Source organism: Gymnodraco acuticeps, unplaced genomic scaffold, assembly GCF_902827175.1.
Source record: "Gymnodraco acuticeps unplaced genomic scaffold, fGymAcu1.1, whole genome shotgun sequence".
Lineage (NCBI taxonomy): Eukaryota > Metazoa > Chordata > Actinopteri > Perciformes > Bathydraconidae > Gymnodraco > Gymnodraco acuticeps.
Genome location: NW_022989964.1, coordinates 11,104 through 22,500, shown reverse-complemented (window position 1 = coordinate 22,500; position 11,397 = coordinate 11,104). Strand labels below are relative to the sequence as shown.

The following is an 11,397-nucleotide window of genomic DNA, read 5'->3' as shown; positions in this document are numbered from 1 at the left end:
AGTGTCTCTACTTTAAAGAGTCCTCTCCTGCTGATATTCAGGTGTATTTCAGTATGTAGTGTCTCTACTTTAAAGAGTCCTCTCCTGCTGATATTCAGGTGTATATCAGTATGTAGTGTCTCTACTTTAAAGAGTTCTCTCCTGCTGATGTTCAGGTGTATATCAGTATGTAGTGTCTCTACTTTAAAGAGTCCTCTCCTGCTGATGTTCAGGTGTATATCAGTATGTAGTGTCTCTACTTTAAAGAGTCCTCTCCTGCTGATGTTCAGGTGTATATCAGTATGTAGTGTCTCTACTTTAAAGAGTCCTCTCCTGCTGATATTCAGGTGTATATCAGTATGTAGAGTCTCCACTTTAAAGAGTCCTCTCCTGCTGATGTTCAGGTGTATATCAGTATGTAGTGTCTCTACTTTAAAGAGTCCTCTCCTGCTGATGTTCAGGTGTATATCAGTATGTAGTGTCTCTACTTTAAAGAGTCCTCTACATTATGAAGATAAACAGAGGGATCTGAAACATTTGCAGCTCCCCTCACTGATGAGCTCAGTCGTCACAAACAGCATGTTTTCATCAACAATGACATTTGTAATCTACACTTCTAATTTAAAAGAGTTTGTCTTCTTTCACTTGTTTATGGCTAGTACAGATGATGATTCAGTCCACATCCTTTTTTGTGCAATTAAATGGGTCGTGAAATCATCTTATGGCGATGTAGGGGCCCTATAATACCTAAAACGCATAATTTGAACTCCTTTGTTTACTTCGGGGACATGGTGACATCACTATGTAACATTTGTGCTTCTATTGGCTAACCAACCATTGGCTGATATACACCTGACAATTAGCAGGAGAGGACTCTTTAAAGTAGAGACACTACATACTGATATACACCTGAACATCAGCAGGAGAGGACTCTTTAAAGTAGAGACACTACATACTGATATACACCTGAACATCAGCAGGAGAGGACTCTTTAAAGTAGAGACAGTACATACTGATATACACCTGAACATCAGCAGGAGAGGACTCTTTAAAGTAGAGACACTACATACTGATACACACCTGAACATCAGCAGAAGAGGACTCTTTAAAGTAGAGACCCTACATACTGATATACACCTGGACATCAGCAGGAGAGGACTCTTTAAAGTAGAGACACTACATACTGATATACATCTGAACATCAGCAGGAGAGGACTCTTTAAAGTAGAGACACTACATACTGATATACACCTGAACATCAGCAGGAGAGGACTCTTTAAAGTAGAGACACTACATACTGATATACACCTGAATATCAGCAGGAGAGGACTCTTTAAAGTAGAGACACTACATACTGATATACACCTGAACATCAGCAGGAGAGGACTCTTTAAAGTAGAACATCAGCAGGAGAGGACTCTTTAAAGTAGAGACACTACATACTGATATACACCTGAACATCAGCAGGAGAGGACTCTTTAAAGTAGAGACAGTACATACTGATACACACCTGAACATCAGCAGGAAGAGGACTCTTTAAAGTAGAGACCCTACCATACTGATACACACCTGGAACATCAAGCAGGAGAGGACTCTTTAAAGTAGAGACACTACAGACTGATATCACCTGAACATCAGCAGGAGAGGACTCTTTAAAGTAGAGACACTACATACTGATATACACCTGAACATCAGCAGGAGAGGACTCTTTAAAGTAGAGACACTACATACTGATATACACCTGAATATCAGCAGGAGAGGACTCTTTAAAGTAGAGACACTACATACTGATATACACCTGAACATCAGCAGGAGAGGACTCTTTAAAGTAGAGACACTACATACTGATATACACCTGAACATCAGCAGGAGAGGACTCTTTAAAGTAGAGACAGTACATACTGATATACACCTGAACATCAGCAGGAGAGGACTCTTTAAAGTAGAGACAGTACATACTGATATACACCTGAACATCAGCAGGAGAGGACTCTTTAAAGTAGAGACACTACATACTGATACACACCTGAACATCAGCAGAAGAGGACTCTTTAAAGTAGAGACCCTACATACTGATATACACCTGGACATCAGCAGGAGAGGACTCTTTAAAGTAGAGACACTACATACTGATATACACCTGAACATCAGCAGGAGAGGACTCTTTAAAGTAGAGACACTACATACTGATATACACCTGAACATCAGCAGGAGAGGACTCTTTAAAGTAGAGACACTACATACTGATATACACCTGAATATCAGCAGGAGAGGACTCTTTAAAGTAGAGACACTACATACTGATATACACCTGAACATCAGCAGGAGAGGACTCTTTAAAGTAGAGACACTACATACTGATATACACCTGAACATCAGCAGGAGAGGACTCTTTAAAGTAGAGACAATACATACTGATATACACCTGAACATCAGCAGGAGAGGACTCTTTAAGTAGAGACACTACATACTGATACACACCTGAAACATCAGCAGGAGAGGACTCTTTAAAGTAGAGACACTACAATACTGATACACCCCTGAACAATCAGCAGAAGAGGACTCTTTAAGTAGAGGACCCTACATACTGATATACACCTGGACATCAGGCGAGAGGACTCTTTAAAGTAGAGACACTACATACTGATATACACCTGAACATCAGCAGGAGAGGACCTCTTAAAGTAGAGACACTACATACTGATATACCCTGAACATCAGCAGGAGAGGACTCTTTAAAGTAGAGACACTACATACTGATATACACCTGAACATCAGCAGGAGAGGACTCTTTAAAGTATAGACACTACATACTGATATACACCTGAATATCAAGCAGGAGAGGAACTCTTTAAAGTAGAGACACTACATACTGATATACACCGAACATCAGCAAGGAGAGTGACTCTTTAAAGTAGAGACACTACATACTGATATACACCTGAACATCAGCAGGAGAGGACTCTTTAAAGTAGAGACACTACATACTGATAGTACACCTGAACATCAGCAGGAGAGGACTCTTTAAAGTAGAGACAATACATACTGATATACACCTGAACATCAGCAGGAGAGGACTCTTTAAAGTAGAGACACTACATACTGATATACACCTGAACATCAGCAGGAGAGGACTCTTTAAAGTAGAGACACTACATACTGATATACACCTGAACATCAGCAGGAGAGGACTCTTTCAAGTAGAGACACTACACACTGATATACACCTGAACATCAGCAGGAGAGGACTCTTTAAAGTAGAGACACTACATACTGATATACACCTGAACATCAGCAGGAGAGGACTCTTTAAAGTAGAGACACTACATACTGATATACACCTGAACATCAGCAGGAGAGGACTCTTTAAAGTAGAGACACTACATACTGATATACAGCTGAACATCAGCAGGAGAGGACTCTTTAAAGTAGAGACAATACCAGAGGTCGCGTTAACCGAATATTTTCCGTCTATGACGGATTTTTTTTTAAACAATGACGGACAAATCTGAAAGCAGTCCGTCATTTTTGACAGATTAGAACAAACTCGGAACAGCGCCAAAGTTTCCCCACAGCGAGGCTCCGGTGTTATGCCGTGTTATGCATGCCCTCCAAAAAGGAAATCATACCGTTTCCAAACCTAACTGTGCCGTACAAATCATTGAAATGTCTGTGAGTTTTGGCTTTACGCTGTGCACACTCCCGCGAGGTGCAGCAGCCATGCATAACACGGCGCATGTGAACTGTCCCCCCCCCCCCGTCAGAGTTGTGTAAAGGCCGACGGGTAATTCTGGATTTTGACAGAAGTCTTACAATCCTGTCCGTCAAAATGACGGGCAGTGAAAAAGTCTAGCGCAACCTCTGGACAATACATACTGATATACACCTGAACATCAGCAGGAGAGGACTCTTTAAAGTAGAGACACTACATACTGATATATACCTGAACATCAGCAGGAGAGGACTCTTTAAAGTAGAGACACTACATACTGATATACACCTGAACATCAGCAGGAGAGGACTCTTTAAAGTAGAGACACTACATACTGATATACACCTGAACATCAGCAGGAGAGGACTCTTTAAAGTAGAGACACTACATACTGATATACACTTGAACATCAGCAGGAGAGGACTCTTTAAAGTAGAGACACTACATACTGATATACACCTGAACATCAGGAGGAGAGGACTCTTTAAAGTAGAGACACTACATACTGATATACACCTGAACATCAGCAGGAGAGGACTCTTTAAAGTAGAGACACTACTACTGATATACACCTGAACATCAGCAGAAGAGGACTCTTTAAAGTAGAGTCACTACATACTGATATACACCTGAACATCAGCAGGAGAGGACTCTTTAAAGTAGAGACACTACATACTGATATACACCTGAACATCAGCAGGAGAGGACTCTTTAAAGTAGAGACACTACATACTGATATACACCTGGACATCAGCAGGAGAGGACTCTTTAAAGTAGAGACACTACATACTGATATACACCTGGACATCAGCAGGAGAGGACTCTTTAAAGTAGAGACACTACATACTGATATACACCTGGACATCAGCAGGAGAGGACTCTTTAAAGTAGAGACACTACATACTGATATACACCTGACATCAGCGGGAGAGGACTCTTTAAAGTAGAGACACTACATACTGATATACACCTGAACATCAGCAGGAGAGGACTCTTTAAAGTAGAGACACTATATACTGATATACACCTGAACATCAGCAGGAGAGGACTCTTTAAAGTAGAGACACTACATACTGATATACACCTGAACATCAGCAGGAGAGGACTCTTTAAAGTAGAGACGCTAAATACTTTAAAAGGAGCAGAATCTCTTTTAAAGAGCTACACGTTGGAGGGAGTGACGACAACTGAATTAAAACAAACAAACCCGGTATAAAAAAAATCCCTAAGCCTCCGACAGGTGGTTTGAATATTCAAGTGCCGTCTCACTCGTTCAGGAATCTAAACAAAATGCGTCAGAGAAATGAGCCTTTGATGTTGAATCAGAGGCTAGAACTGGCAAGTAGTAGATCTGGGTTTGTTTTCCATTGGGTTACACGACAAACGAAAGAGAGTATTTTAAGAAGCCGCCCTCCTCCGCTTCTTTGGACAGCTTTGGTTTACTGGCACATGAGCACCGGGGTACAGACCCTCTCTCTGCTTCACTGGGCCGCTTGTGTAACGCTCTCATTGATTTCAGCCTTGGCATCACGCATGACACCTCCACACTGGCCAGAGTGAAAAAAAGGGAACTGACTCATTTATCCCTACAGCTCACAATAATCTGTGTGTAGGCGAGTGTGCATGAGGGGGAAAGAGGCATGTTTTTGTGCATATGTAAGGGTATGTGATGGTGTAAAAGATTCCTAAGGATGTTAAGATGGCAGTTTTTTCAGGACAAAGAGGAAAGCTTCACTGCAGAGAACAACACGACATGGGGGAAAACAAATAAAAACCCACATAAGTCAACTTCTCTCGTCCAGAACTAGACAACTAGGACATCCAGACAAAGGGCGCATTGATATGGAAGTGACACACGGGTGGCAGCTGTACACATCATGTCATTCAGTGGTGTCTGCTGTGAAAGGAGACGTCAGGAAAGAGCGGAGTCTGGTGATGTGCCCTGATCCTGTGGGGAAACGTAGTGTCAAATAATGCAGGGCTTTGTCCTAGAAATATTAATGTAACCGATGCTGCAAATGTAATTCTTAACCTACATATGGTTGCTTTAAAAGATGGAGACAATTGGAAACAATGTTACATAACCCTGTGAGGAAAAGGCTAATAAGGAAACGTAATTGTACTTTGCTGAAAATGCAGCGACTTCCACAACAGGGACACTAGTCCAGTTGATCTGATTAGTGGAACCACTGTGTGCCGCAGAGTTCACTTGAGAAGATGGTTTTAAATACAGTTATATGTGCTGAATGTACCAAAACATGGAAGTAAACCGTGGCTGTCGGATAGTGAGGTTGCAAAGGCTTGTTTCAATCTGTGTATGCATGCAGCCTTATCCTCTGAAGAGAAGCACGCCAAAAGGACGAAGATAACAAAGAAAGTTTAGTCTATTTGCTTGTGTCAAAGTTACATGATGGAGTCATTTGTATTTAAAAACAAACAAGAGGATGCTTCTATTTTGGGGGGATTTATAGAAAAATGTCCATATTCTTAAAGTCGACCAAATTCACAATATCTTTGCAAACTGACTGACTTTTTTAATCATCAAATAGCACAGTTTGCATGCATTTAAGCAGCCAATTTGAAAATGTCAAACCTTCCTTTAAAGTTGACTGTTTACTTTTGTAATATAGTTACATCACGAGGTAACGTTTGCACTTTTATTGGCTAGCGCTCCAACACATTGTACGTGATAGGCTAAGGGGGCGGGACATCTCTAAGCGGTTGACCAATCACAACAGAGCCGGCCAGCTAACCAATCAGAGCAGACTGGGCTCTGGTTTCAGACAGAGGGTGAAAAGAGGTGCTGCAGCTACAGGCAGTATGAGAAAAATAAAGAGCTTTTTGAACATTAAAGCATGGAGACATGTAGAGACACTACATACTGATATACACCTGAACATCAGCAGGAGAGGACTCTTTAAAGTAGAGACACTACATACTGATATACACCTGAACATCAGCAGGAGAGGACTCTTAAAGTAGAGACACTACATACTGATATACACCTGAACATCAGCAGGAGAGGACTCTTTAAAGTAGAGACACTACATACTGATATACACCTGAACATCAGCAGGAGAGGACTCTTTAAAGTAGAGACACTACATACTGATATGCACCCTGAACATCAGCAGGAGAGGACTCTTTAAAGTAGAGACACTACATACTGATATACACCTGAACATCAGCAGGAGAGGACTCTTTAAAGTAGAGACACTACATACTGATATACACCTGAACATCAGCAGGAGAGGGACTCTTTAAAGTAGAGACACTACATACTGATATACACCTGAAACATCAGCAGGAGAGGACTCTTTAAAGTAGAGACACTACATACTGATATACACCTGAACATCAGCAGGAGAGGACTCTTTAAAGTAGAGACACTACATACTGATATACACCTGAACATCAGCAGGAGAGGACTCTTTAAAGTAGAGACACTACATACTGATATACACCTGAACATCAGCAGGAGAGGACTCTTTAAAGTAGAGACACTAAATACTGATATGCACCTGAACATCAGCAGGAGAGGACTCTTTAAAGTAGAGACACTACATACTGATATACACCTGAACATCAGCAGGAGAGGACTCTTTAAAGTAGAGACACTACATACTGATATACACCTGAACATCAGCAGGAGAGGACTCTTTAAAGTAGAGACACTACATACTGATATACACCTGAACATCAGCAGGAGGAGGACTCTTTAAAGTAGAGACACTACATACTGATATGCACCTGAACATCAGCAGGAGAGGACTCTTTAAAGTAGAGACACTACATACTGATATACACCTGAACATCAGCAGGAGAGGACTCTTTAAAGTAGAGACTCTACATACTGATATACACCTGAACATCAGCAGGAGAGGACTCTTTAAAGTAGAGACACTACATACTGATATACACCTGAACATCAGCAGGAGAGGACTCTTTAAAGTAGAGACACTACATACTGATATACACCTGAACATCAGCAGGAGAGGACTCTTTAAAGTAGAGACACTACATACAGATATGAACCTGGAACTAGCATTATATGTCCCGATTTTCTCAGTGACCAAAGATGTGTCACAGTTCTTTTGTATTTATGTGCATCATGTATGTTATTATCCTCCACATCCCTGTCCCCTTCACTTACATACTTCACAGAGTTAAAGTAAATAACATTACACTTGATAAGCTTAGCAGAATATGACATTAAATGTGCCTTGCATGAATGGAAAACGTTGGCAAAGTGAAGAGAGGATACCCTGCAGTCATGTGAAGCACAGAGACTGTACTGTGTTCTATAAAGTCCTCTTTTTCTTTAATGGTGACAGAGAAGTACCGGTTTAAAGAGTCGAGGGATTGTCATTGTGGCGCCTGATGCAAGCGTACAGCAACCCTGCGACCCAGAGCTCACACCCCGGCAATACCACAGCTACTTTAAACCACAACACACACACACACCACCACAGGCCTTTCACAGAATGCACCCGCAGACAGGACACACACTCATGTCTCTATGTGCCCACACTCAACACAACTATTTAATTACATCCCCTGCGACACAGAGGACAATACAAAATGATTCATGTTGATTCCTTCCTTGTTCTACAACACATTTCAAACTGCCATGTAAATAAATATCCCTATCATTAACTTGTATAACACAACAGTGGTTTGGACATATCCCCGATGTTTGTGTTATACTTCCAGTTATAACAGCAGTTTGGAATAAATCGAAGGTCATCATGTAAACACCGGACGTAAAGCATCACCTTCAGAGACTTTAATGATTTCAAATCAACAAAATGGATGTCACATTACCGACTAACAGGGTTTTATGGACATGTAATCTCTGAAAACGTCAATATAATCAGTAAACAAGGTGTTCAAAAGTGTAAATGTTCCTCTATGGTATCAAGTACACGTACTGCAACCTGGGGTCTTTGTTAAAACCCCCTAATTAACTATATTTTATGGATTTTCATATGTTACTTAATTATTCCATCTCTTCAAAATGTTAAATATAACAGATAGAATATCGTGCTCATGCAACAAGAAGCTATTTTTACGGCCAAGGAAATGCTATGCAAGTAGCTTACATAAGTGAAATGTACCGTAACTTCAAGTTAATAAGAATCCTAGGACGCACTGCCACCATTCAAATACTTTTAAAAATCTTTAGAGAATATACTCTACAGTAAACAATGCCTTGTTTAAATTGTATTTGATTGATCTGCATAGGTTTTCATCCACCAAAGGATGATCACAAGACTGTGCAACAATAAGAACAAAGTCTGCAGTGTATTTTCTAACATAACATATTTTGCGAATGCTCCCAAAGCTTCTTTCTAGATGATTTCAACACCCACTAGAAGTTATGAAATGGATACATGATAAAAAGAAGGCTTGATTCACAAGGGAGTGTTTCCACTGTTGCTCTGAGGAAACAGAAAGTGATCCAGCTGCTTTGGGAGAATCAGCGCAGTTTAGGACACTTGAAAATGCTATACAGTCCATGTCAGTATATGTGTGTCCTTAAAGCTTGCCAAACACATTCTCCTAAACATGCCGCTCTATTTAAGCTGCCAGGTCTTCCTGCCTCTGCCTCGCTCATGCTGCTGTGTTCACGTGCTACTGCTGCGTTCATGTTCCTGCTGCTGCTGCGTTCAAGTACCTGCTGCTGCCACTGCTGTGTTCACTTGCTACTGCTGCGTTCACGTGCTACTGCTGCGTTCATGTTCCTGCTACTGCTGCGTTCAAGTACCTGCTGCTGCCACTGCTGTGTTCACATGCTACTGCTGTGTTCACGTGCTACTGCTGCGTTCATGTTCCTGCTGCTGCTGCGTTCAAGTACCTGCTGCTGCCACTGCTGCGTTCACTTGCTATTGCTGCGTTCATGTTCCTGCCTCTGCCTCGCTCATGCTGCTGTGTTCACTTGCTACTGCTGCGTTCAAGTACCTGCTGCTGCCACTGCTGTGTTCACTTGCTATTGCTGCGTTCATGTTCCTGCCTCTGCCTCGCTCATGCTGCTGTGTTCACTTGCTATTGCTGCTGCTCGCCTGCCCCCCCCCCACCACCACCCCAGCTTCCACCTGTAGGCTCGGGGGATAGTTATCTAATCATCACTCAATGTTCTTTGTACATCTGTGGAGTGATGAGGCCCGATTCTAGACGCCAAACTCAAACTATATGCTTCTAATAAACATATTAAGAACACGTGAGTTGTCTTGTGTGTTTTATAAAATTGATATTTTTGACATTATTTAGGTGGAGGCTTCAAGTAAGCCCAGTGGCTCTCCCTGCATTGTTTATCACCTGTTATCTCTTATGTTTGTGCATTTTTTAAATATAAAAAACAATAAAATATACAAAAGAAATACCCTTGAATCAACGTTGAACTCGGAAAAAATGATACATTCTTTCTCAGCAAAAAACAACAACTTTAAGACCACTAGAAATGACAATCACCAACATATATAATAGATTTAATCAGCATCCTACCTGTATCAGCGACATGTTACTGAGGTCCAGTCTGAACAGGAAGTTCCTGGATTGAGGAGAGTGAAGAAAAAAGGAGTAAAAAATGTTTAAAAATGTAAACAATCAGAAGATAGACAGGCTGTCTGCTGTCAGCTTATTGCAAAGAGGATTTAAGTCCATACTGTAACCGTCCATCAGTATTAAGTCATTGTTTTTAGTTTTGTGTAAGTGGTGTTGCTTTAAACTGCATTTGTGTGGTCAAATTGAGGGAATGTTGAACTGAAGTCAGCTTACGAGAAAACACACCCACACATTATTGCAACATGACGTATTTCTTCCTAATTCATCCCTACTGCCAAATCCAAGAGCTCGACTTGGTCCAACACGGCCCCAGTTGAGCACTTAAGAAGCGTCATTATCTGGAGGCCGCAGTGCATGAGTAAGTCGGAGAGGGTATCACATTTGCTGTGCGGGGTGAACGGCTGAGTGGATTTCACTGAGTCTCACCTGGCACCCACAATAAGCTCATTCCTCGTCAGGTCAAGGGTGAGCTGCGAGAAGTCTCTCACGCCGGGGCGGGAGAACGAGGAGATCCACGGACTGAGCGCTGAGGAAAGAAAAAAGAGAGAGAGAAAGACATTAGAAAAGATAAATCGTGTCATAGTTCAGGGGATAAACGCAGTGACATTTACTCATAAACAGTATAGTTTACAATGGAAGACTTTCACATTTAGCTCTTTATAGAAGTGTTTGCGCTTTTTTAGGAGGCAAATATAAATAATAAGCTTATTCATTTAATTAAAAATGCAATTGATGATGTGACGACCCCTCCCCCTTCTGCCAGTCTGTGCTCCCTGCCTTGCTGTCCTCTGGCAGGTACTAGGAGTGTCCTGTTTGTGCCCTATCTAGAGGCGGAGCTTCAAGAAGGCATAAAGGCCTTCCTGCCCAGCTGGAAGGTTCAAGGTGCGTCTCACTTCGGTTAAATGGATTCCTTGCGTCCCTCACTTGAGTCGTTTCCCTGCGTCTAGTCCCTCCCACCAGGGAAGCATGGAGAGACGCAAGGAAACCACAAGAAGCAGTGACATGAGTTTTAAAAGCAATGGGACGTCGTTTCCTTCGGAGCGTCACGTGAAGCGACGTCCGTTTGTGATGACGCCGCACAGCTGATCGTCTGACAGCAGCCAGATCACTGCCTGCGCTGCATCGTCCAATCAGTGAGCGAT

The 11,397-nt window shown here is 41.8% G+C and overlaps 1 protein-coding gene across 1 annotated transcript in view; it reads right to left on the bottom strand.

Annotated features, from left to right (window-relative positions):
• Positions 1–10,781, bottom strand: part of LOC117542885 (semaphorin-5B-like) — a gene marked incomplete at its 5' end in the record, with an annotated part of 66,028 nt that extends 55,247 nt beyond the window's left edge. The window contains 2 exons of the mRNA XM_034210760.1: positions 10,196–10,241; positions 10,682–10,781. Of these exons, the coding sequence (XP_034066651.1) occupies positions 10,196–10,241; positions 10,682–10,781 (146 nt within the window). The remainder of the gene's footprint in view (positions 1–10,195; positions 10,242–10,681) is intronic.
• Positions 10,782–11,397: the final 616 nt, after the last annotated feature.